This window comes from Glycine soja, chromosome 9, assembly GCF_004193775.1.
Source record: "Glycine soja cultivar W05 chromosome 9, ASM419377v2, whole genome shotgun sequence".
Lineage (NCBI taxonomy): Eukaryota > Viridiplantae > Streptophyta > Magnoliopsida > Fabales > Fabaceae > Glycine > Glycine soja.
This window is the reverse complement of record NC_041010.1, coordinates 32,782,327-32,809,801: the sequence shown is the minus strand read 5'-3', so window position 1 is coordinate 32,809,801 and position 27,475 is coordinate 32,782,327. Positions and strand designations below refer to the sequence as shown.

The 27,475-nt window shown below is 33.9% G+C and overlaps 2 protein-coding genes and 1 long non-coding RNA gene across 3 annotated transcripts; 1 reads left to right on the top strand and 2 right to left on the bottom strand.

Moving 5' to 3' along the window:
- Positions 1-18,630: 18,630 nt before the first annotated feature.
- LOC114368371 lies at positions 18,631-22,436 on the top strand. Its single transcript, XM_028325677.1, has 2 exons — positions 18,631-19,168; positions 22,261-22,436. The coding sequence occupies exons 1-2, from the start codon at positions 18,631-18,633 to the stop codon at positions 22,434-22,436; spliced, it is 714 nt and encodes a 237-aa protein (XP_028181478.1).
- A 1,440-nt stretch (positions 22,437-23,876) lies between these two features.
- LOC114367244 lies at positions 23,877-24,238 on the bottom strand. The gene is made up of 2 exons (XR_003657145.1): positions 24,178-24,238; positions 23,877-24,099 (listed from the first exon to the last, which is right to left on the bottom strand). It is a non-coding gene; the product is annotated as an uncharacterized LOC114367244 (long non-coding RNA).
- Positions 24,239-24,321: 83 nt separating this feature from the next.
- Positions 24,322-26,509, bottom strand: LOC114368370. The gene is made up of 6 exons (XM_028325676.1): positions 26,358-26,509; positions 26,001-26,264; positions 25,287-25,922; positions 24,961-25,199; positions 24,816-24,878; positions 24,322-24,331 (listed from the first exon to the last, which is right to left on the bottom strand). The coding sequence occupies exons 1-6, from the start codon at positions 26,421-26,423 to the stop codon at positions 24,322-24,324; spliced, it is 1,278 nt and encodes a 425-aa protein (XP_028181477.1). The 5' UTR covers positions 26,424-26,509.
- Positions 26,510-27,475: the final 966 nt, after the last annotated feature.

The following is a 27,475-nucleotide window of genomic DNA, read 5'->3' as shown; positions in this document are numbered from 1 at the left end:
TCAAACACAATCATTAAAGATAATCAAAAATCAATCAAAAACAAACATTAAAAACAATCAAAACACAATCATAAACAATCATTAAAAATAATCATCATAACTATCAAGCATAATCATAAAAAATAATCATAAGAAAAATAATAAAAAAATAAACAAACAAAATGGCTATGTATCTAAGTTATTTATGTCTAGGAGTCCTAATTCTCTTTTAATAGCAAAGAAATTTTCTTTGGGGAGAGGTTTTGTAAAGATATCAGCTAACTGATTCTTTGTGTCAACAAATTCTAGTACACAATCCCTTTTTTGAACATAATCTCTCAAGAAACGATGCTTAATTTCAATATGCTTGGTTCTCGAGTGCAGAATAGAATTTTTAGACAGATTGATTGCACTCATGTTATCACATCGAATGGCAATATGATCAAGTATTAATCCATAGTCAGAAAGTTGTTGTTCATCTAAAGTGTTTGTGCACAATAACTTACATAAAAAATATATTCCACCTCAGCAGTGGATAAAGCAACAATATTTTGTTTTTTTACTATGTCATGATACTAGAGCAGAGCCAATAAAATGACAAGTTTCACTAGTGCTCTTTCTATAAGTTTTGCACCCGACAAAATTAGAATCAGAGTATCCTATTAGATTATAAGAGGAATTCTTAGGATATCATAATCCTAGATTGATAGTGCCTAATAAGTATCTCATGATTCTTTTAACTGCACTAAGTTGAGATTATTTGGGATTTGCTTGAAATCTTGCACACATACAATATTAAACATTATATCAGGTCTACTTGCAGATAAATAAGGAAGAGATACGATCATACCTCTATATTTCTTCATGTCTATTGACTGACCGATTTCATCTTTATCCAGATAGAAAGCAATACTCATAGGAGTGACCATGTGTTTAGCATTTTCCATCCCAAACCTACTAATTAGGTCTTTGCAATATTTTGACTGACTGATAAATATTCTATTCTTTGTTTGCTTTATTTGCAGTCCAAGGAAAAAATTTAACTCACCCATCATTGACATTTCAAATTCATTTTGCATATCTTGAGAGAATTCTTTGCAAAGAGAATTAGTTGAACCAAAAATGATATCATCAACATATATTTGTACTAAGAGAATATCATTCAATTTTCTTTTAATAAAAAGGGTGGTATCAACCTTTCCTCTTGAAAAGCCCTTTTCAAAAAGAAATTTGGTCAGACGTTCATACCAAGCCGTAGGGGCTTGTTTTAAACCATATAGAGCATTTTTCAATTTAAAGACATGATTGGGCTTTTCGGAGTTTTCAAAGCCAGGAGGTTGATCCACATATACTTCTTCTTGGATGAAACCATTTAAAAAGGCACTTTTAACATCCATTTGATAGAGTTTAAAGTCCATTATGAATGCAAAAGCCAATAACATTCTAATGGCTTCTAATCTGGCTATTGGAGCATAGGCTTCCTCACAATCTATTCTTTCTTCTTGATTATATCCTTTGGCCACTAGCCTAGCCTTATTTCTAATTACTACTCCATATTCATCCAATTTGTTTTTGAATACCCATTTAGTTCCTATAACTGGATGATTATCAGGGTTGTCAACTAGTTCCCAAACTTTTACAAATTGATTTAACTCTTCTTGCATAGCAATTATCCAGTGTTCATCAATTATGGCTTCTTTTAAATTTCTAGGTTCAATTAAAGAAACAAAAGCCATATTATTGCAAGCATCTTTGAGAGAGTGTCTAGTTGTTACCCCTTTAGATATGTCACCGATGATGTTATCAAGAGGATGGTATCTTGAAGTTCTCCACTCTCTTGGAAGATCTATACATGTTTTTGTTTCGTCAATTTGAAAGTCTTCATCATTTCCCTTTCCTTTGCCTTCGTGCTCTTCACCATGAATATGCATACCTTCTAAAGAATCTAAAATATCATCAAAAGTTTCCTTTCTTGGCCTTATAGGGATAGTTTCATCAAAGGCAACATGGGTGAATTCTTCAATGATCATAGTTCTTTTGTTATAAATTCTAAATGCTTTACTATTCAACGAATAGCCAAGGAATATACCTTCATTAGATTTTCCATCAAACTTACCTAAGTTGTCTTTGTCGTTGTTTAGCATAAAACACTTACATACAAACACATGAAGATGAGAAATGTTCGATTTTCTTCTGTTATACAATTCATATGGAGTTTTCTTCAAGATTGGTCTAATTAAAGCTCTATTCATTATATAGCATGCAGTATTTACAGCTTTAGCCCAAAAATATTTAGGAAGGATTGTATCATTAAGCTAAGTTTTGGCTATCTCTTCTAAAGATATATTTTTCCTCTCAACTACTCCATTTTGTTGAAGGGTTCTAGGTGCAAAAAAATTGTGTTCAATGCCATTTCATCACAAAAGGATTCAAAATCTTTATTTTCAAATTCTCCTCCATGATCACTCCTAATAGATGTCACTTTAAGATTTTTCTTATTTTGAATGATTTTAGCAAGTTTCTTGAAATCATGAAAATCATCTCTTTTATGAGTGAGAAATAATGTCCATGTGAATCTTGAGTAATCATCAACTATAACTAGAGCATAATAGTTTCCTCCAAAACTCATAGTTCTAGAGGGGCCAAAAGGATTCATATGCAAAAGTTGTAAGAGTTGAGTTGTAGAAACAATATTCTTTGATTTGAAGGAAACCCTTACTTGTTTTCCTTTTTGACAAGCATCACATAACCTATCTTTTTCAAATTTAAGTTTTGGTAAACCAATTACTAAATCCTTGGAAAATAGTTTATTTAAATGTTCCATGTTTATATGGGCAATTCTTCTATGCCATAACCAAGAATCATCATCTTTACCAAGAAAACATTGATCATGATTTGATGTTTTATCTAAATTGATCATGTATACATTATTTGTTCGATAACCTATATGTTTTATATTTCTAACATGTTTTTTTCAATAACACAATTATGAGAGTCAAATGATACTAGATAGCCTTTATCACATAATTGACTAACACTTAGTAGACTATGCTTAAGACCATCATGTGTTTAGAGCATCTGCTATCAATGTACCAACTTTTCTTCAAAGAATCCTATATAATCATGTTTATGACTTAGGTACCCAAACTTTCTTGGGTCCTTGAATGTTAGTTTTGATAAAAGATCCTTTTGGAACTCATCATTTTAATATTATTACTATTTTTCCTAAAATAGCATGTTGATGCACTATGTCCTTTCTTTCCATAGTAAAAACATGTTAAGAAAGGAGAACTATTCTTTTGAGTAGATGGAAAGAAATTTTTATATAATTTTTGTTGTTTGTCAGGTCTATATCCTAATCCAGCCTTATCAAACACATATCTTTGCTTTCCTAGTATAATATCTAAATTATTTTTTCCAATAGTAAATTTGGCAAAAGAGTTTTTCAAATCCTTGATTTCTTCTATAAACTTGCTACATCATTTACATGAGTTAGATGCTTCTTTACTATCTTGTATTACTTTTATGGTAGAAGATTGATTTGTGTCAATTGATTTTAAAGTTTTGACTTCAGTTATGAAATTTTCTAATTCTTCATTTAATTTCAAAACTTCATTTTCTAAGTTTGAAATAGTTTTCTTAGAAAATGAAACTAGTTTTGCAAGTTTGACTGATTCTTGTGTAAATCAGTGATTGCATCTTAAAGTTCATCAAAGGAAATAGATAAGTTATTGTTAGAAGATGTTACCTCTTCGCTTTCATAATTTTTGGCCATGAGACTTAGATTCACGACTTCATTTTCTGAGTCTTCGAATGAATCCATATCGTTATCTTCCCAAGTGATGTAAGATTTCTTTGATTTTTTATCATTGAAGGTTTTCCTCTCAGATTTTTCCATTCTTTTCTTGAAACTAGGGCAATAAACTCTCAGATGTCCTAGTTGATAACATTCATAACACTTTGGAACAGAAGATGAATCTTCTCCTCTTTTCTTTGGTTTGAAGTTTGATCTTCTTTGATTTCCTTTGTTTCTTAGGAATTTATTGAATCTCTTCACGAAGAAATTAAAATCATCATCTTCTTCTATTTCATTCAAGTCCTCTTTATCACTTTCTTCTTGGATTGAAGATGAAGCTTTAAGTGCGATTCCTTTCTTTTTCTTGTCATTTTCTTCATGTTCCTAAAGCTTTCCAAAAAGAGTTGCAAGAGACATGTTAGTAAGATCTCATGATTCTATAATTGCAGTTACCTTTGGTTGTCATTCCCTGCTTAAACATCTCAGAACTTTGTTAATGAGATCTTCATTAGGAAATATCTTTCCTAATGATGCACGATGATTTACTATATGTGTGAATCTCTTTTGCATATCCTGTATGGTTTCATTTTGATTTATTCTAAACAATTCATATTCATGGGTTAGGCTAATGTGTCTCACATCTCTTTTACATCAGTTGTTTCTTCATGGGTTACTTGCAATGTGTCTCACATTTCTTTTGCTTTCTTGCAATTTGATACTCTAAAATATTCATCCATGCCTAATGCAGATGTAATTATATTTTTGGCTTATAAGTTATATTGTATCATTTTCCTTTCTTCTTCATCCCATTGTTCCCTGGGTTTTTCTATAGTTGCATTTCCTGCTACCATAGTAGGGATGTAAGGACCGATTTCAATGGCTTCCCAAATGTTTAAATCTATAGCCTCTATGAAGATTTGCATCTGGGTTTTCAAGTAATGATAACCCACACCATTGAATATAGGAGGCCTATTCATAGAGTTCCTTTCGGGAAATAGAAAGTTTGATGAAGCCATAACTATTCTTGAAGTTTCTAAACTTTATACAAGAATTAAGCTTTGATATCACTTGTTAAACAAGTGGCCTCAATAACTTAAGAGAGGAGGGAGGTGAATTAAGTTTCAAAATTTTCTCCTAACAAATTTTAAATCTCTCTTTAAATGATATATGCAGACTTAATATGCAGAAGAACAAGCAATGAACAATTCTAAGTCCACCTAAATATAAGTAGTCATGGCAATGTGACGGGACGGAGACGGGTATTGCATTTCCCACCCATGTCCCTGACTTTGTGACCGATCCCCGACTCTGTCCTCGATCCCTGCCGAAATTAAAAAATATGTACCCATCCCGTCCCCATTAGGGGTCAGGTTTTCCAGTCCCGCCCCCGCTAGTATTGATTAAAATTTATAAAAAAAAAAAAGAAAAAATATTATAACTTACTGAAAAAATGGGGTCAAAATGCAGTTACGTAGAAAAAAAATAATAACAAAGCCAAATTCAATATATCAGACATGTGTTTGCTAAAAAAAATTACTAAAACAAATCAATCAATTCAATTAAAATCATAAAATTTGGGTATTGCATGAGGAATTAAGGACATGCATATTTAATTTCTCCTAAAATACTATACCATCTAAATATATGTTGTCCCAACAATAAGTAGCATATGATTATGTTTAGCAAAAAAAGAGATACTAATATACCTTGTTGTTGTCCTTTAAGTTCTAATTCAACAACTTAAACATGTTTCATTCTTTCAAATTACATAATAAAAAAAGAAACAACTTAAATTGTTATACAGAATATTATTTGTTTTCATCATCTCAAACCATTTCATTCATTACAGTAGCACATTCAGCAACAACTTTATAGCTTGTAGAACCTATAAAAATACATTACAAGTATTAGTTTGTTGAATAAACACAAATATTAATTTAACAACATATATGAATAAAATTTTACCAGTATTTTGAGCACTCCACAACCAACTTCTAATACACATTAAAGGCTCTAAAGTAGTACATTGAAGTCGACTACGATGTGGGCTTAATATTTGACCACTGGTGCTAAATGCAAATTCTGGAGCTATGGTAGATACCAAAATAGTTAATATATCCTTAGCAATTACTTGAAGTGTTGGATACTTGACACCATTAAACTTTCACCACATCAAAATATCAAAGTCAACAGCTCTTGGTAAAACCTCTTATTCTAAATAGTGGTCAAAATCTGATTTAGCATAAGAACTTCTAGCCCTTTTTTCCTTATAATAAATCTATCATACTCAGATAATGCATCACCAACAACTTCACTACCAGTAACATCACCAATATTACTACCAAAAGAGTATTTGTTCATTTTCATTAGGTAATCAGAAACTAAGTCATAACACAATTGTTGAATGCACCTCACTTGAGTAAAAGAGTCATATTCATACAATTTTTCATAATAATACTCTAGAAACTCCATCTTGTACCTAGGATCTAAAACAGTGGCAACTACCATCACATTATGAATCACACCCCAATATTTATCAAATTTGAGCATCATATTTTTTGCCATTTGTTGAATCATTGGGTTAGGAGAGGTAATCCATTGTTTGATTGCCAACTTAATCTCACATATATTTGGAAAATACAAATTAGCAATTGGATGTTTAGTAAAAGAAAATAATTCAGTGATAGTATTGAACAACTTCAATCTCCCACAAACATCCTTTGCAAATTGCCACTGTAAAGTACTTAGCAAACAAGTATATTGAGACTCTCGTTGCTTTAATCAACAAAATACATCCTCATATCCTATGGCAATTTCAAGCATTTTGTAAGTTGAGTTCCACCTAGTTGGACAATCTAAGGCCAAATTCTTAGTGTAAGGGATTCTCAACTGTTTAATCGTTTCCTTATATTTTTCCTTCCTCTTAGATGTTGTTGTTCAATATGTCACACTATCTCGAATCTTTTCTACACCTTCTTTCACCACTTTCAATCCATCTTTTACTATGAAATTAAGCATGTGTGCACAACACATGTGAAGTATAGACTCATCCCTAAGCAAACTACCTAAGTGCAATTTATCCTTAATTTTATATATCATAGCATCATTTGTGGTACAATTATCTAGGGTGATAGTGGACAATTTTGTGTCAATATTCCAATCCATTAAACAGTCAGTCAATACATTGCAAAGTCTATCACTTGTATGAGGAGTAGGAAAATAAATGAACCTAACATAAAAATAGAGATATAATATAAAAAAAAGAGATATAATATAATCATATTCAATCATTTTATAAAATAAAAAGGCCTAATAATATAAATGAGGTGAGACATATTTGTGAGGCTTTCTGAACTTGAAAATGTTAGCTCAAAGAAGAGGTGAGCCTGACACTGCGGCAGTTCAGTAAAATAATGGATTCATTCTATTTTACTTCTCTTATATTTCAAGTTGCAATGAGTGATATCAAAGAATTGTAGTTGAGACATTTTGAGTTTTGAATTTAACCGTGGGATGAATACTACTACCATTACTATAACTGTTGCAAAGAATTGTGAAAATGAGAAAGTGAATAACCTTATGCCAAGTAAAGCTACTTTACACTGTGTAACAGATGCCTTATATAGATCCCAATGGCATGTGTGATTGTGTTTAGAAATGCATTTGCAAGACAGTGTATCACGTCCAACGCACATAATTACTGCCTGTTTGGATTGGTGTCTGTAGCATCCAACGCACATAAAATGCTTTTCTATGTTTTTATGAAAAAAATGAATGTAGATTTGCATTAAAATGTGGATTCTCAATTTGGATCAAAACACACTATTAGTGGTGTCAGTAAAGACATGAAAAATCACATCAAATATATTTCTAGAAGTAGTCAAAACATGTTGTGAATAGCCCTGTAACAATAGTTTGAGTTGGCTATAATCTAATGGAAGACGTTTTTCCTTTATACTTCCTAAGTTTACAGAGCTCATGACGGCAACACACGATACTGAGAAACAGAGTAAACGTGGTTCTATAAGGAAGACATTATCACAATTCACAAGCATAAGGATATGATTGAAACAGAATAGTCTTCCGGTGGCAAAAACATGAATCAGAATACCCTAGTGAGATATTGACCTTATTTGGACATAAATGTTGAGTATTCAAATATTTATTCGGTCACTTATTTGAGGATTATAGTATTTACCAAAACATATAAAAAGAGCAAAACATGTTTACAGTTAACTTTTTCCCAATGCATACTTGTTAACAAGACACGTTTTTTTGCCATTATTTGTTCATGCATCAAAACATAAATCCTGAAATTCTAAAGTCTAATAGCCAAAGTCAAAAGTCAAACAAGCTAATAGAAGTAAGCAGTGTATATTTACTTTGAACCTTGTTAGCAAACATGATCTTAAAAGCAGTACCTTGTTAGTAAATATATTTAGTTATTATTTATCTCAGTCTTATAACAAGATTCTTTTTGCATCCTATTATTTGAACAACTTTTTTTTTTAAGAAAAGTAAAAACCAGCAACTTAAAGTAGTTGGAGATCAGATCTATTACTTCTATGATGCAACGTGGCAAACAAAAAGCAGATGGCTCTACACAGATCTTTTCAATACGCGGAAAACATTGATTTGCTAGAAGAAAATCAGATTCGAACGACACTATATTCATCATTTTTTTTTAATTTCTTGAAAGTGCTAAGTGTCAACATTGACTGCCTTTGGCTCAGTGGGTTGTAACAACCAAACTTTAAGAATACATTTAAAAATTTCAAAATGGACAACAAAATCTTCATAATGTGAATAGTACCACTCCGCTCTGTCTCGTGCATTGTAAGTATTGCTTGGTCATGGCTCAAAATAGAGCAGATGGTATCATATTGGCAACTTTTTTTTTTATTAGTACTCAATTCTATATTACCAATTTACTATTGGCATGGCATGAAATGAAAGAAAAGAAAAATATTGATTTTAAAAACATTTTTTTTTCTTTCATTTAGTTTTCAAACAAGGTTCAAAGTAAATATACAATACTTACAGGAAGCATACTGTGCGCCCATAGCACAAACAAGCAAGGTAAAGATTTTTCACTTTTTGACTATTTTTCCTGAGAACATAAACATAACCAAAATGAAGCACTAAAAAATTTCACTCAAATTAATAAAACTAATTAAATGTTGAGATATAGAACAAAACATGACAACAAAAAGATATCTTGATGTTCAGGGACATGTGTTTTGATGCTCACAAAAGGAGTGATAACAACAAAATATAAGCTAATTTTATAGTCAATTTTGACTAAGAACGATTTCAATTTCTTTACATTATTATTGTTTTTAATGAAATAATTAAGAAATTAACATCTTTGCTATTTTTGATTAGCAGAACTCAAAAGAAGAAGCTTTCAAGTGTTTTGAGGAAAAATTGATACAAAAACTGAAAAAAAAAACCTTGAAGAAAAAGTTGGAAGAATCGGAAGCTCGCTAAGCGCGCGATGGAGGCTTAGTGTGCACTCCAGGCTTAGCCCACATTGCAGGCTTAGTGCACTACAGGCTAAGTGTGCACTACAGGCTTAGCGTGCATAAGGCTCACAAAGAAGTCCAAAGGCGTGCTTAACGCGAAAGCTCGCGCAAAGTCATCATCAAAAGTAAGTTACCTGGTGCCTATATAAGGAGGAGAAAGCAGAAGGAAAGGGAACAGGAAGCCACACACTGTGTCTATCCCTTACGGGAAATCCTCTCTTTAACCATTCCCATCTTTTCTTGTTATTAGTTATCTATCACCTTCTCCCATCTACATCAACCCCCTAAAGTGTAAAGTCTCTCATGACTATGAGAGACTAAACCCCTTTTGTTGGGAGTGTAGAGGTCAAACTCTTGTAATGTAATTCTTTCCTATTATCAATTTAATGCAATCATGTTTCTATTATTCTTCTTTGTGCTTTCCTGCTACTATGGTTTGATCACCCATATAATATTTAGAGGGTAATGTATTGAAAAATGGTTATTTTCTAAAGATCTGGGGAAGGGTATCCTAATGAATTCATTGCTAGAAATAGATTAACATTTATTTTGCTCACGAACTTTTGCATCTCTTATCGTAATGTAGTTTGTTATTTGATCTCTGTGCAAAGAAATTTGGGGAAAAAGGATAAATAAACTAGGCCCTTCAAGCAGGAAACCAAAGATGGGGCAATTCAGTGGATGCGGGTGGAAACAGGGATTTCATAAAATAGAGAAAATCAATTACATTATATTATAAGTACTTATGTAACAATCGTACTTATGAGTGATGAAGTATGAATTGAAAGCACAAGAGTGAAGATGTTAGCATGTCTGAACAAAAATCATGGTATGGTAAGCCAAATACTTCATAAACATTCGGTAAGTTGTGTGAACCTTTGATTGTGAGAGAACGATTGTTCTTAATTTCCTGATTTTGCATGATTCTTAGACTGTTTGAGTACATACTGAATGTGGAAATGATCAAGGCCTTGTTTTGATTTTCTTATCCATTGAGCCAAATAGCCAACCTATTACTAAAATAAATCTCTTACACCCCATTGAGCCTAATGTGAATAAATTGTCTTTGAAACCCGAGTCGAATAAAATTAATAATCACCTTATCTTAGATTGTAGGAGAGCATGGGTTAAGATAAATTTACCCCTAATTTGGGGGAGGAGGATTCTTGGGTGAAATTTTTTATTCAAGAATACTAATAACAACACATACTCAATTGCGATAAGTTGCTACAGTACCAATGTAATTTCGTTTAGCTCCAAAAAAAAAAAAAGCTGATAGCAACTATGTACAAAAAGAAATGTGTTGTTAAAGAATGGAAGACATGAAAGTTGGGGCTATAAAATATAAAGCCATGGGTTATCAGAAAATATGAGGTAAGTGCTCTCTTAGAACCTAACTTTGAATCTAAAGAAAAACCATGAGTTCATTGTTAGCCAGGCCCCGTTACAAGCCTAAAAAGTTCTTAGTGATGCACAATATGTGTATGATTACATTAACTGAGATGAAGTGCAAAGTTGGGAATATTAATTTCAATTGTTAGATTGAAAAAACTTTTAGCCGATACTTGTGGGCTGAGGGAAACACTAGCCTTGTGAGGAATGAAGTGTGGTAAGTTTGCCTTGATGAAGTTTCTACTTGCTAACCTTTTTCATCTCCATATGTATTCCTTCATGCTTCCATCACAAGATCAAGACAAATGCAAAGCTTAGGATCAGTCAGTGAAAGGTTTGAAAAGGTTTCGCAGCTATCTCATGTGTTGATATATTTAGAACTTGTGTTTTGCTTGAGGACAAGCAAATGTTTTAATTTGGGGGAGTTTGATAACTGCGAAACATAAGTAATTTGATAGTCAATTTTGGCTAAGAATGATTGCAATTTCTTTACTTTATTATTGTTTTTTAATGAAATAATGAAGAAATTAACATCTTTGCTATTTTTTATTAGCAGAATTCAAAAGAAGAAGATTTCAAGTGTTTTGAGGAAAAATTGATGCAAAAACTAGAAAAATAAAACCTTGAAGAAAAAGTTGGAAAAATCGAATGATGGAGGCTTAGCGCGCACTCCAGGCTTAGCCCACACTGTAGGCTTAGCGCGCATGAGGCCCACAAAGAAGCTCAAAGGCGTGCTTAGCGCGAAAGCCCGCACTAAGCGCAAAGTCATCATGAAAAGTAAGCTACCTGGTGCCTGTATAAGGAGGAGAAAGCAAAAGGAAAAGGAATAGTCTCAAAACCCACACACTGGGTCTATCCCTTACAGGAAACCCTCTCTTTAACCATTCCCCTCTTTTCTTTTTATTAGTCATCTATCACCTTCTTCCATCTACATCTACCCCCTAAATTGTAAAGCCTCTTATGACTATGAGAGGCTAAACCCCTTTTGTTGGGAGCCTAGAGGTCAAACTCTTGTAATGTAATTCTTTCCTATTACTATTTAATGCAATCATGTTTCTGTTATTCTTCTCGGTGCTTTCCTGCTATTATGGTCTGATCACCCATATAATATTTAGAGGGTAATGCATTAAAAAATTGTTATTTTCTAAAGAACTCGGGAAGGGTATCTTAATGAATTTATTACTAGAAATAAATTGACATTTATTTTGCTCATGAATTTTTGCATCTCTTATCTTAATGTGGTTTGTTATTTGATCTCTTTGCAAAGAAATTTGGGGGAAAAGGATAAATAAACTAGGCCTTTCATGTGGGAAACCAAAGATGGGGTAATTCAATAGATGCAGGTGGAAACAAAGATTTCATAAAATAGAGAAAATCAATTACATTATATTATAAGTAGTTTTGACATATTAGGCCCCAAAATCATTGTATTCTAATTCTATCTTCTCACATTTAAATCGTTGCTTGCTTTTCCTATTATCTTTTTCTTTACCTTATTTCAAATTTCACATTTACAATTCATTGTCTTTGTCTTCTTCTCCTTTTTTTCATTGCTTAATAATTAGGTTTTCATCACTTAAGTACAATCAAAGTCCCTGTGGATTCAACACTTAGACTTTCATTTTAATCTTTACTACTTGTGATAAAATTGGTGCACTTGGCAATTTGTTAACAAGGAGAAAATGAAAAATGCAATGCAATCCACTACCAACAAAGCAAACCAGACACTTCAAATACTCACAATGTGATGGGTGGTTAAGAGAAAGAGAGAACTTGGTGTCCTTGTCAATGGCGAAATTGAGATCGGAGAGGAGATCGAAGCAGAGGAGTGGCAACTCCAAATCAGCAGTAGAGTGAGGAGTGAGGAGCCACAGCGTAGATTAGGTTTTAGGAATTAGGTTTTGAGTTTTGAGTTTTGACTTTCAAATATTATACACTATAATTCTGGGGTGGGTTTGGGGTCGGGGTCGGGGTCGGGGCGGATATCTGTAATCTCATACCAGCCCTCGCCCCCGTTTTGGGTTATCGGGGAAAATCCGAATCCGATCTCGAACCCGGTCAACGCGGTTTTCTCCGTCAAAGTTAGGGCGAGTTCGATTCGGTTCCCACGGGATCAGATCCTACTGTCATGCCTAATTATAAGTAAAGACTTAGGTAGCTTTAAATATCTAAAATCGTTCATTTTTTTTTTAAAAAAAAAATCTTCATCTCTAAAAAAAAAATTCTTCATCTCTAAAAAAAAATTCTTCATCTCACTTTCAGAATTAAGATTCTGACAATTTATTTTATAAAATATGTTTAATGATTTTTTAACTTTCTTTATAATAATATTTAAATCAATCATTATGTGAAGTTTTTTTATTTATGTATAAATTAATATTTTCAATAACTGAAATCAAGAAGCAAAAGGAAGAGGATCATATTCTATTAAAGAAACAGAAGGAAGAAGATCATATTCGATTCTAATATTATACACCCTGAGTGAAGCAATACAGGGAAATTAAATTATCCCATTTAATTAGAAACCAACTAATCTCCAATAGGCACTAAGGTTGGTGAAGGAACATGCGAATTTGAGAATAAAGTCAATAATAGACAAACAGACCAGACAAATCAATATCAAAAAATTATCAGGAGGTGTGAAACTACTATAGAATTAACTATTCTTTATATAATATTAAATATTATTAACTGTTTTAAAAATGAAAACCTTAAATATATATTATGAAGACTTGAATTTTAATCAATAATGAAAAATAATAATATATAAATTATTTATTATAAATCTAAAATATAATTAATAAGTACATAAATATTTATTAATTACATATTTTAATTATAATATAATTTATATATTTAAAAAAATTATTTATTATAAATTATAGTTGTACAAAATAAACATTTACCTTACGCAACACACATAATAAAATACTAGTACGTGTCTTATGCTCGATAATGATTCAACTCAATCCACACTTTCTTATTGCACCCATGCTTCTCATTAAAACAAAGTCTTTCTCTTTTGAAGATTAAAATCTAAAAGTTTAATTATTAGGATCTTCCTGCTTTTACCAAATTTTTAATTAGTTTCCCGAACTCTTTTTTTTCTAATTGGATCCCTTAACTTTTATTTAGTTTTTAAATGGGTCATTTCTTGTTATGAAAATTAATCATAAACACCTAAATAGAAGTCCAAGCAATAAATTGATGATTTTGAAACATGTTATAAGCACTGAGTCCATTGTAAAAAGATTTTGCAGAGTTTCAACATCTACAAGTGAATTAAATCCAAATATTTTTTCACAGACCTCTCATAATTAATTTGTTTGTCTTTGTAAAATGTTGAAACTCTACATAAAACTATCACAAACATTGAAACACACTCTAAAAGCATAAGTGTCCACTGTCTACACCTCTAATTAAAAGTTTGTGATCAATTTTTCATAATAATAATTAAACAGAAAAACCCAATTAAAAAATATAAAAGTTCAAGATCCAATCAAAAAAATAGAGCCTAATTAAAAATTTAATAAAAGTATGGGGATTCACATACATACCAACATAACCAAATCTAAACCAGTGAAATCCTTTTTATGTTAATTTTTTTCATAAAGTGTGACAACTTTTTGTATTTGGTTAACTTATATTTAAGTAATGCACCTTCCTTCTTTCCTATGTAACAAAAAAATATATATATACTAATACACCTTCCGTACTTGATATAAATCCGGTATAATCCATACTCTCTTTTATTAGACTCGCGCTCCACATGACAACAAATCATTGCTGTTTCAAAGATGAAAACCATATTTTGGATTCAAATGTAAACAACCCCATTGTTGGTAAACAGCTCAGATTCACCAAATATTTTTATTTCTCCACGTGATGAGCAATCAAGAGGGCAAAATTAAAGAAAACACAAGCCAACATAAATGGATATTTGCTATTGGAAAAATAAATTCAGCCTCAGCGGAATCATCCCATTGTGCCCAATCTTTCAAGCTATTGTACCTCAAATTAATTTCTATATATATTGCTTGCACACTCACACAACAATGGCTGAATTAGTTTATGTTTGATCATCAGAAGATCATAATAATTATCGTGAATATGATTTATGAACGATGAGGTTTTTTTAAGAAACGAGCAATGAGGTGTTTTTTTTTAAGGTCATTGCATAAAATAGGAAAGTTGAACACAATCTTGAGCTTTAACTCATACAAAACCAAAATCTCACTGCCAGACTGTACTTGCAACCAAAAACAGGTCAAAGTATTAGAGACATGTATATTTCGTTAGTTCTAAAGGGATTCACTTCAATTGGATAAATAAGAGTACGTGAGAAAGGTAACGTGCGAGCGTGTGCATGCAAGAAAGAAGCCACTGAATTAACCTAGGTTCCTTCCGTCCTTGGGTGCTGCCCAGTGGCTTGGCCACCGACGGAGTGAATCGTTGCTCTCTACAAACGCTAGGGTTCCTTCTTCGATCCTTGGGAGTTCTGACTGCCTCAGTCTCCAAAGTTTTTCCTTGTTTTTCCCAATCGTGTGCCCTATCTCTTTTTCTCATCTTGGGCTATGAAGTAGTTTGTTACTACCTGCAATAGCCAGCTTCAACTGCTCCTGATGGGGAAGAACAAGGGTCGTCAATTGCACTCAGCTGCAAAGCAAATTATGGTGAAAGGTATCACCTCAGGTTCAGGTAAATCCCAAACATCTGCTACTTCTGGTCTGGCTGGTTGCTTGGATGTTGTCCAAGCAAATCAGAATGTTCATACTGCTTCACAGGATAATCTTGTAGGCAAGGTGCTCGTAAAAAAGGCAGGGACAAGTTCTGCAAAAACTGATGATGTCACACACCAAGTGTTTGATAATTTGTCGGAATGCAGTGCTGAATTTGAATCTTCCCCAGAGGTTTCTTGCACCTTAGGGGACAATGATTCAACTACTTATGATGATTCATCTCACTCCTATGGCTCTAAGTCATCACCACAGCTAGACGACAATAAGGCTCCCACTCATTGGGTCAATCTGTTCAAAGATAACAGAAACCCTTCCAAAGTTTTTGGAATGAAGTTCTCCCCTCCACCCTCTGATGATGAAGTGCTGTTGGAAGAAACTGATTTGCAACCCCTGGAAGAGGCTTGGGGACATAGCCTTATTGGATATGTGGCTGGCCGCTTCCCATGAAAGAAAGCTCTGCTGGATTGTTGCCAAAAATGGGGAGTCAAGTTTTCATTCTCAGCTCATGAAAGTGGTTGGCTGGTGTTTAAATTTGAGTCTGAGGACGATCTGAACCAAGTCCTCTCTGCAGGCCCTTACTTCATATTTCAAAGACCCCTACTTCTGAAGGTTATGCCAGCATTCTTTGACTTTGGCAATGAGGAGCTCAGCAAGATCCCTGTTTGGGTTAAACTCAGAAATCTTCCTCTGGAGCTTTGGAATCCTCAAGCCTTAGGGAAAATCCTGTCCAAGATTGGTTCGCCCATTCGATCTAACCATTTTACTTCTTCTAAGGGGTCTATTTCTTTTGCTAAAGCTTTAGTTGAGGTTGATGCTTCTTTGGAGCTCATTGATGAAGTGCGATTTAGACTTCCTACAGGGAAGACTTTTGTGTAAAAGATTGAGTATAAAAATAGACCTTCTTTTTGCACTCACTGCAAGATGATTGGGCACCGCCTCACTAATTGTAAAGTTGTCACTGGGAATAAGTTTGCTCTCATCACAGCCTCCCCCACCTTGGATCAGCCACAAGTGGGTGATTTAGCAATGCCCCCACATACCAATACAGTAGGCCCCTCTGATAATCCAAAGACTGTTCAGACTAATATGTCTGTCCCTCCTCACAGAAAGCATATTCTGGTTGCAAATCATGTTCCTGTCCTTCATAATTCTTCTGACCTTAAAGAAACAGGGAACACTGAGTTTGGTGATCCTATAGAATAAGGGTTTGTTCAGGTGAAAACAAAACACCAGAAAAAAGGTAAAAAAAGTGCAACTCATAAAGACAACCCGTACTGAGGATATGCACGCTGATGTCCAAAGAGGAAGAAATCATAAAGCTGTAACTAGGGTCGGGGAGGCTTCCTCCCGTCCGAATCCATGATCATTGCCTCTTGGAACATCAGAGGCTTTAATTTTCCTTTGAAGCATCATGCGATGCAGAGCTTCCTTTGCTGCAAGGAAGTTAACGTCATGGCTGTGTTGGAAACTAAGTTGAATAAGGTTTCAGTTGAGGAAATCATGAGAAGAAAGTTTGGTGACTGGCACTTCACCCATAACTTCGCTTCTCATAATGCTCGCAGAATTCTTATCCTCTGGAAGCAGGATAAGATCCATCTTTCTATTTTGGAGTCAAATGCCCAATTGATTCACTGTGCTATTGATTGTAAAACCATTGCCAAGCGCTTTCAGGTTTCATTCATCTACGGTCTTCACTCCATTGTGGCAAGAAGATCTCTTTGGATAAATCTGAATAGTATCAATGCTAATATGAATTGCCCCTGGCTCCTCATTGGTGACTTCAACTCCATTATGTCTCCCACCGACAGCTTCAATGGAGTTGAGCCCAATGCTTATGAGTTGCAAGATTTTGTTGATTGTTGTTCTGACCTGGGGCTGGGGAGCATCAACTCTCATGGCCCCTTGTACACGTGGACTAATGACAGGGTGTGAAGCAAACTGGATAGAGCTTTATGTAATCAGGCCTGGTTCAATTCCTTTGGAAATTCTGCTTGTGAAGTTATGGAGTTTATTTCTATTTCAGACCATACTCCTCTATTTGTCACCACTGAGTTGGTAGTGCCTAGAGGTAATTCTCCATTTAAATTCAACAATGCTATTGTGGATCATCCAAATTTCTCAAGAATTGTTGCAGATGGCTGGAAGCAAAATATTCATGGCTGTAGCATGTTCAAGGTCTGTATGAAATTGAAAGCTCTTAAAACTCCCTTGAAGAATCTTTTTAAGCAGAAGTTCAACAACATGTCCAACTGAGTGGAGCTAGCTGAGGCTAAATATAACAAGTGTGCTTAATTCTCTAAAGCAAAATTCATAGGACCATTCCCTTCTTGCTCTGGCAAACCGCACTAGAGGGCAGACCATTATGCTTAGAAAAGCGGAGTCTATGAAGTCCGCTCAACTCATCAAAAATAGATATCTCCTGCAGGCTGATAAATGCTCCAAATTTTTTCATGCTTTAATCAAGCGCAACAGACACAACCGGTTTATTGTTGCCATAAGGCTAGATGATGGGCATAACACTTCCTCCCAAGATAAAATTGCCCTTGCTTTTGTGAATCACTTTAGGAATTTGTTTAGTACTCATGAGCTGACCCAAACTCCTTCCATTTCGGTCTGCAACAGGGGTCCTAAGGTTCCCATCGATTGCTTTGCGGCCTTACTTTGTCCTACTTCTAAGCAAGAGGTTTAGAACGTTATTTCTGTGATGGATAACAATAAAGCTCTAGGGCCAGATGGTCTCAATGATTTATTCTTCAAGAAGGCTTGGAATATCATTGGTGATGATATCTTTGAGGCGGTTAATGAATTCTTTACAACTGGAAAAATTTTAAAGCAAATCAACCATGCTATTATTGCGCTTATTCCTAAGCATGATCAGACCTCTCAGGTTAACCATTTTAGACCCATATCTTGCTGTAATTTGTTATACAAGATTGTGTCTAAAATTTTGGCCAACCGCATAGCCCCAGTGCGTGAGACTATTGTTGGGGAAACTCAAACTGCCTTCATCAAGAACAGAAAGATGATGGACAACATCTTCCTAGTTCAAGACATTTTGCGCAAATATGCACAGAAAAGATCCTCTCCGAGATGTTTCCTGAAAATTGACTTGCATAAAGCTTATGATTCCATTTCCTAGGAATTCTTGGATTGGATGCTTAAGTCCATTGGCTTCCTAGCCCAGTTCTGTACTTGGATCATGGAATGTGTTTCTTCCACTTCATTTAGTGTGACAGTCAATGGATCCATTTATGACCACTTCAAAGGGCAGCGGGGTCTTAGACAAGGGGATCCTCTCTCTCCTTATTTGTTTGTGCTTTGTTTGAAGTACTTTTCCAAAGATATGAGCAGCCTCAAGGATGATGCCAATTTTAAATTTCATCCCAACTGTGCAGGTATTCAGCTATCTCATTTGGCTTTTGCATATGATATTATGCTTCTATCTAGAGGAGATATCCCATCTGTGTCAACTATGTTTGCCAAGCTTCAACACTTTTGTAGGGTTTCAGGGATTTCCATCAGCTCTGATAAATCTGCCATATACTCAACCGGTATTAGGCCTCATGAGCTTTCTCATATTCAACAAATTACTAGATTTAGCTTGGGTGGCTTCCCTTTTAGATACTTGGGTATTCCCCTTTTATCATCTAGATTAAATGTATGTCACTATACTCCCTTGCTTTCCAAGATTACTGACCTGATTCAGGGATGGAGCAGGAAGTCTTTATCTTATGCAGGTAAGCTAGAGTTTATCAGAGCAGTTATTCAAGGAATTGTGAATTTCTGGATAGGAATTTTTCCTTTGCCTCAATCTGTTCTGGACTGGATCAACGCTTCGTGCCGTAATTTTTTGTGGGGCAAAGCGGATATTGGCAAAAACAAGCCCTTGGTTGCTTGGTCAGTAGTTTGTTCTCCGAAAAAAGAAGGGGGTTTAGGCCTTTTTAATCTCAAGGACTGGAACCTTGCGCTTCTTTCCCGTATCCATGGGACTTTCATTGTAAGAAAGATTCTCTATGGGTTCGGTGGGTTCACCATTACTATTTCAGAGGGAGCGATGTGTGGAATTACAATACTTCTTCATCAGATTCAATTTTGATAAAGAAAATCATTCAAATAAGGGACTTTATTATCTCCAAAGAGCTAAGTACGGAAGAGGCCAAAAAGAGGATTCAATCTTGGAGCACCAATGAACAATTACTTGTTGGAAAAGTCTATGAATACATTAGAGGTGTCAAGCCTACTATTAGTTGGTGTTCTGTTATATGGAACCCAGCAATCTCCCCTAAGATGTCTTTCATTCTATGGCTTGCTAAAAAGAATCGGCTGCTTACTCTTGACAAAGCTGCTTTTTTGAACAAGGGTTCCTTCCGCCCTTTATGTTCAAATGAGGCTGAGTCAAATGCTCATTTGTTCTTTTCTTGCAGGAAATCTCTCCAAGTTTGGGCTTACATTCGTGATTTGGCTCCTTTCCGCAAACGTTTCACTTCTTTGCAACGCATTACTGACTCTTTAATTAGAGACAGATCCACATCAGGTGTTCAAGGAAAATTTCGTTATCTGGCTATAACAATTACAGTCTACTGCATCTGGCTGTCTAGGAACAAACTGATTTTTGAAGATTATCAATTTTCTATAATAGAGGTTATTAGCAAGATTAAGTTTCTTATGTGTAGACAAGCGCACCTGTTGCATTTGTTTTAACATCTTGATATAGGCCTTCTTGTATTAGGGAGACTTTTGATTTTCTCTAGTTGCGGGGTATGCTCCGTTTATTGTTGTATCATTTTGGGTTTAATATAATTTACATTTTTTCCAAAAAAAAAAAATAATAAGAGTACGTGAGCTATTGTAAATGTAAATTTCTTGATATTATCTTTGATTTTTACTTGTAAAAAAAAGTTAGTTTAATTTTTGTTCCTATATAATTAACTTATATTTCATTTGTTCCTATTTATGGGATATTGTAAAAAAAGTTAGTTTAATTTTTGTTCCTATATTAACTTATATTTCATTTGTTCCTACTTATGGGATATTTTTTTAGAAATTTATTGTCTCTATTTATAAGATCATTTTCTAATTTGTAGATGTATTAAGTATTACTTTTTTACATATCCTTATTTTTTTTCAAACATTAATAAAAATAATTAAGTTAATAGAAACATAAAAAAAATTAAAATGATAATATAAATAATTAATAAATTTAATATTATTAATTAAATTAACTACTTTTTTATCACTACTGTAAAAAGGCTAAACAATGACGGTTGTAAACGAGATACAAAGATGACTTTGAACCATCTTTGTAGGTCAAAAGTCTTGATATTTGACGATAGTTTCATAAACAACTGTCTTAGAAAAATGTGTCTTTCTAGGATGATTCTTAGTTAAGAACCATCCTAGAAGGGTAACCTTCTAAGATGGTTATCTACGAACCGTCTTAGAATGACATCAATCTAAGACAATTCTTAGTTAAGAATCGTCTTAGAATATATACTTTCTAAAATGATTTTAAAAGAACCGTCTTAGAATGTCTTATTTAAAAAAAAAACTAAAATAATCCAAAAGATTTATAATCTAGTCTCAGGATTAAAAGAACCGTCTAAGAGTATTCAACCCTCGCTTCCCATTCCGACTACTATGTCATCTCTCCCCATCATGTAAAGTAGGTCATAAACTTGATTCATAGCATGTCCGACATTAGTCCAAGCATTTGCATTGATTGTGACTCCCTATAGATGTTGGTATGAAGACTCAAAACATCACAAAATTCCAATCCCTGAATGGTAATAAAAAAATGCTTAAAATGGTTCTCAACATAACCATCCCCCAAGTAATGTTATATATGCAATGTCAGCTTCATAAGATCAAATTGTGTGGGCTTTACAACACATGGAAATGAACAAAGTACTATTACATATTGGTAGCCTTTTTTTAAGAGAAATACTTATATCTTTCAAAACACACACTTATGGCTTATCCAACAAAAAGAAAGAGTACACACTACACACTTTTTAATATGAAAATTCCTTTATTAAGCCAATAGAAACAACAATAAGTTTTGCTTGGAAAATAGAAATGATTTCAACCAAGGAGTAAATGATTCAAGCCAATCAATAAATGCTATGATTCACAGTGAAAAACTCAAAAAGGAGAAGGAAATAAAGACAAGATTAACATGTGTTGCTCAATTTACTTTGGTTCACTAACCTCCAATTGAAACTCTAGTGTGTTGTGCTTCAGACGGTAAAGAAAAGCAAATACATCATCAAGTTCAACATTTGTATCCAAAAGAATTCGATGAGGCTTGGCCGCCACAGTACTTACTAACATAATGAATACCACAACAACCCATAACCTCATTGGAAACATTCTCTCCACTCCAAGTGCAACCAAGAATTCTCTTATTCTCAAATACGTAACAAAGAATGACAAAGATTCAAAAAGAGGTTTGATGAAAATAGTAAAGAGTCATGAAAAACATGCAAAGAAGAGAGAATTCATGTATTGTATAGAGGAAGTGAAAGGCACCTAAAAAAAATTATAAGGAGGTAGAACTAGAACTAGAATTACCTTACTGTCTTGTTAGAAAGTAAAAATGAGAAGCAATTTAATTTACGTGTTCATTGGTTTTGTAGTGCATAGCATACATACTATAGTAATTTATTCTGACAATCTACATAGAAAGATAAAGAGACGGAGAATTAATTAATTTATGGAAAATAAATATAAGCTAAAGAAGAGTGATGTAAACTCATTTGCACAAGGGTTGAGGTTGGATCTTCAAAGGGTTTTTTTTTATTTCTTTTTTTTTTACTTGTATGAAATTCAGAAAATGAAATGGATAAGGAAAGAGAAAGTGACGATTTTATGGGGACTAATTGGAAGGGATTTGGTTCAAAGTCTGAATGTGTTTGGATGGAGAATGATGAAGATAACGATGGTGTTCAAGTGGAATTAAAGGCTGGTTTAAGTTTGGCAATTTTTAGGAAACAAAGAAAACCGTAAATTTGAGTTTAAGGTAAAATTATAGTGGCTGGTTGGGAAAAAAACAATTTTTGGGTTTGTGTAGGTCAAATGAAGGTTTAGAATGATGAAGAAGAATGAAGAATGTGGTTAGAAGAATCACTCCTCTGAAATTGGTGTCACACACAAGGTTTTGTTCCTTGATAAACCAATTTCTTGAATCACTCAAGTAACTAAAGATTCACTCTCACACTTTAGAAGATGATTAAAACTCAATTCAAGATTTGTTGTTTATTAGAAAATGTGTAACCCATAAATAGGAATGACATCAAGTTGGTTACAAAAGATGAAATGATCACCGATAACAACAATTGATGGTGTCATTATACCTAATTAAAACTAGAATTAAAACAATAACAATAATTTATGGTGTCATTATACCTAATTAAAACTAGAATTAAGACACAAAAAATGTGTGAAAAAATATGCAACTCCTGGTCTGCCAAGAGGTAGCCACAAGCCTAGAGTTTCCACTTTATTAAACCTTAATTTCTTCAAATTAAAACAAGCCAATTGGTGGTGCAAATCCAAAGAGAATTCACAACTACACTACTAGAAAATAAGGTTTTAACATCGGTTATTTAAGACTTTCAACATCGGTTATTAATTGATGTTGAAAGTACCGATGTGGAAAGTAGTATCATTAACATCGGTTTTTCAAAACCGATGTTAACTAATAAATACAACATCGGTTATTTAAATAAGCGATGTTATATGATACGAATTATGAAAAAAAAAATTATAAATCTATAAATTAACATCGGTTTTTTAAAAAACTGATGTTGTAAGTGACATTTAACATCGGTTTTTTAAAAAACTGATGTTGTAAGTGACATTTAACATCGGTTTTTTAAAAAACTGATGTTGTAAGTAACATTTAACATCGGTTTTTTAAAAAACTGATGTTGTAAGTGACATTTAACATCAGTTTTTTAAATAACCAATGTTAAATGTGACATGTGACATCGGTTTTTTAAAAACTGATGTTGTAAGTAACATTTCACATCAGTTTTTTAAAAATCTGATGTTGTAAGTGATATTTAACATCGGTTATTTAAATAGGCGATGTTATATGATATGAATTATGAATAAAAAAAAGTTATAAATCTATAAATCAACATCGATTTTTAAAAAACTGATGTTGTTAGTGACATGTAACATCGGTTTTTTAAAAAACTGATGTTGTAAGTGACATTTAACATCGGTTTTTTAAAAAACTGATGTTGTAAGTGACATTTAACATCGGTTTTTTAAAAAACTGATGTTGTAAGTAACATTTAACATCGGTTTTTTAAAAAACTGATGTTGTTTTAGAAATTTATTTTTAACACGATGTCTGTTTTTTCAATAAATCCCAAAAATAACCTGCAAATTTTAAAATCAGACCACACAACATATAATTTTCATTCTGTTTTGAAACAGTTTTTACCAGAAAATTCAATAAGAAATTTACTAATTACTATGAATTTAAAACATATTTAATGTTGAGACATGAATTGTAAATTAAGTAAGTAAATATAAACTACAATTACAAGATTGTCTAAACATCCTAAGTTTCATTTTTCACTTTCAAATAGTACTTTGCCCACTGGTTGCGAAGTGCCTTCAATCTTTCTGGTTCCAATGGTCTAGGATCAGTGAAATACTGCATGATATAATAAAACATAAGTTAATAATATATTAGCAATCATAATAATATGAAATTTGGTGAATTAAAAATTACCATTTCCCAATTATTCTGGAAATTTCCTAAGATTATAGTTGACATCCAATGCATGACGTAATACCCACACTCAGTGCTTCCTTTTTGTCTATTACACTAAATACATTATGAAATTTAGATATGCAACGTTCAGTACAAATTAGTCTACACAATACTAAAATATAAGTGAAAACATATTGTTTAAATAACTTACTTTAACAACAATCCACCTAGCAGGAGTCTTGGATTTACTTTGTTGAGTATCGTCAAGTCCTTTCAAAGCACTATTGAATACAAACATAGATTCTTATTGTACATTTAAAATTTTGATTTACCTGACTAATGCTAATGCAAATATATTAAAAAACAACACTGACCTATTAATTATGCCTTTGAGGTAGTTGTCTGGCTTATTATGCAACGAACAAAACCAAATGACAACATTTTCCTTAGGCAAAATGACGACCATTTGCCAATGTGCACTGCAGTGGAGACCAATATATGTTATTATACTATTATACATTATTTAAATTCATTTGTTGAGTTTAAGTTACCCATTCAAGTAGGCTCCTAGGTACACATCTCGTTTTGAATTTTGCATCCAGTTCTTAATGTAATTTTCTGATTCAAATTGTGATTGGCCAGATCTCTGGATAGACTGTGGCTCGAGGAATCCATACACATCGATATTCCCAGCTCGCATACTTGTCTCAGTCATATGCCTATTATTGTTAACACAAAGTAAATTATGCATGAAGGTAAAACAATAAATTAGGTAACTAACAATAATCTAAATTGACTTACAGAATCCACAACTGTATAACAGATATGCTGAGACATTGACCACCATGTGCAATTTCAGACAGATCTTCATGCTTTATGTACAAGGGAAAGTTTTCATTAAATAGGCCAAACAAGGTAGCATCCCACATAACCTGCAATGGCTTCAGAAAAAGTTGTGGAATGGTCAATGTCATTAGATATAGCGGATCATCGACCTCATCATCCGGCCTATCTGCAGGTTTCGCGGGTCTCACAGCTCCCTGTTTATCCAACATAATTAATTGACATAATTTAATCACAGTAAACATTTTAATTGGAAAAATAAGCATTTAATGACACTAAAATACCTGTTCTGATAAACGCTTGACTAGATGTGTCGGCCAAGCAAGGAATGTGTTAAGAGCCTGTCCCACGACCTTAACCTCTTTAGTGGGTACAGGAATGGGAGCATCTACATCTCTAATCTCCTCAACACTAACCTTAACTTGATCATGCAGCAAAGGAATGTTGTGAATTGTTGTAGATCCCTCATAAACTCTTCCCAGGGCAACCAGGCGAGAAGGATATTCTTCAATATACAACCCACATTTGTATGAGTCACCGGTGTCTAGATCGTTCCCTGAGGGATCAACACAACTCTCCTTTGTGCTGACACGAGCAGCTGAAGGACCAACATCAGGTTCAGGAGGCAGTGCGAGTCCCTGTGATTGCATTTGGCTGAAGGATAACATTAGCCGTCGAGTGACTTTTTCTGTGATTGAATCCTCTAGTTGGTCCTTGATTTGTTGCGTCAACTGTTGCAGGTATTCGGGAGCAATGGAGGAGGTCCTTGAAGCTGATCCAAAGTATTGTTTGATGGTTATACCGGCTCCTACAGCACGCACACGACCAGGGTGTTCTGGTCGCCCAATGGCAGCAGTTAGTATATCATGACGTCCATGGGTAACAAAGGAACCCTGTGAGGCCTGCTCCTCAAGCGCATCCTGTGAAGAACACATTTATTCTATACTTAATCACACAATAAAAAAAATAATTACAATTATGAATTGAAAGTGACTTACAATCTTGTCAACAATTTCCTTTGCTGCTTCAGATGTCATGTCACCAGTTTTCTTGGTGCGGGCTAGCTTCCACTTCACGTGTCGTTTGATGGGAGATGGAGGATCAATGACGGTGTCAGTGCTTCCGGATTGAGTTGCTTCCTCTAGTTTTTTCTTTCTCTTCTCATCCATCAACTTTTTTTCTAAATATTCATAACCCCCACGAGACATCACGTGAGGGGCAGTGTTTTGTTTTTGGACAGCTTGTGCTTTTTTTCGAACATTCTGTAAAAATGAAACATTAATGAAACTCATGATTACAATGTATTATAATAAGTTCATTTAAAGTTAAAAAAATGAAAATCCCAAATTAGTTACCTCCCATGAAGGGTCTCTACGGCTCTGACAAAATTGGGTCCATTTCTCCTTGCTAATGCCGTACATTTTGCATACAGTGTCATCAACACTATCCTTGTCAGCTGCAAGTGCCCATTTCGACGTCAAATCAGACTTAAACTGTCTCCACCGCTCCCCCATAGTCTGAAGTATTTTCTTTTTTGTCCTTAAATCAGATGCTTCAGGGATATCAAATTCAGCCTAACAAAGAGTAAATTAGGTTTTATTAATACTAAATTCAAATATTTGGCTAACAAACAATATGGAACATGAAATAATACATGATACCTGAATATCCTCCCATATCAAATCCTTCTGAGTAATAGGGACATGCTTCCAATTTTCGTATGTGACATCCACCTTATCACGAGCAACGATCCCTAAATATGTTCTAAATTTCTTGCTGTGGGGACCGTCTGCTTTGCCAGTAACAGGATCCACATGGACAAGGGGTCTCTCTGCCCCAACTGGTCTAGTCGCCAATAATCTTAGGCGTGAGGCCTTTCTAGTCCGCTTCAATGGTGGTGACGACGAATGCGATGTTACACCAGTAGAAGGAGGAGGAGGCGGAGGAGAGTTTGACTGTGTAGCCATTTGGCTGTGAAAAAAAAAACATTAATTCAATATGTTATAAAAAATAAATGCGTATGAATGTAATTAAATGAATTGAAATTAAGTACAAAATAAAAAAAAATTACATTAGACGATGTTAATTAATTCTCCTTCATCGTGATCATTACGATTAGCATGAACATCGTCAGTTTCTTCTCCGATGACATTAGGTGACAATTGTGTGGACAAAGGACTAACATAAGTATCAATGTATGAATAATCATCTTCAACATTGACACCTATTGTTTTTCCATGTAAAACCACTGACCACCTTTGATCACAAGGGTCTTCGACATAAAATACTTGTTTCGCTTGTTCTGCCATAATGAAAGGATCATTCTGGTATGCGAGTTTGTTAAGATCCACCAACGTAAATCCCACATCATCGGTCCGCACACCGGTATTACTGTCAACCCACTTACATTTGAAAACACAGACAGTGAATTTGACATAGTTAAGCTCCCAAATTTCTTCAATGAAACCAAAGT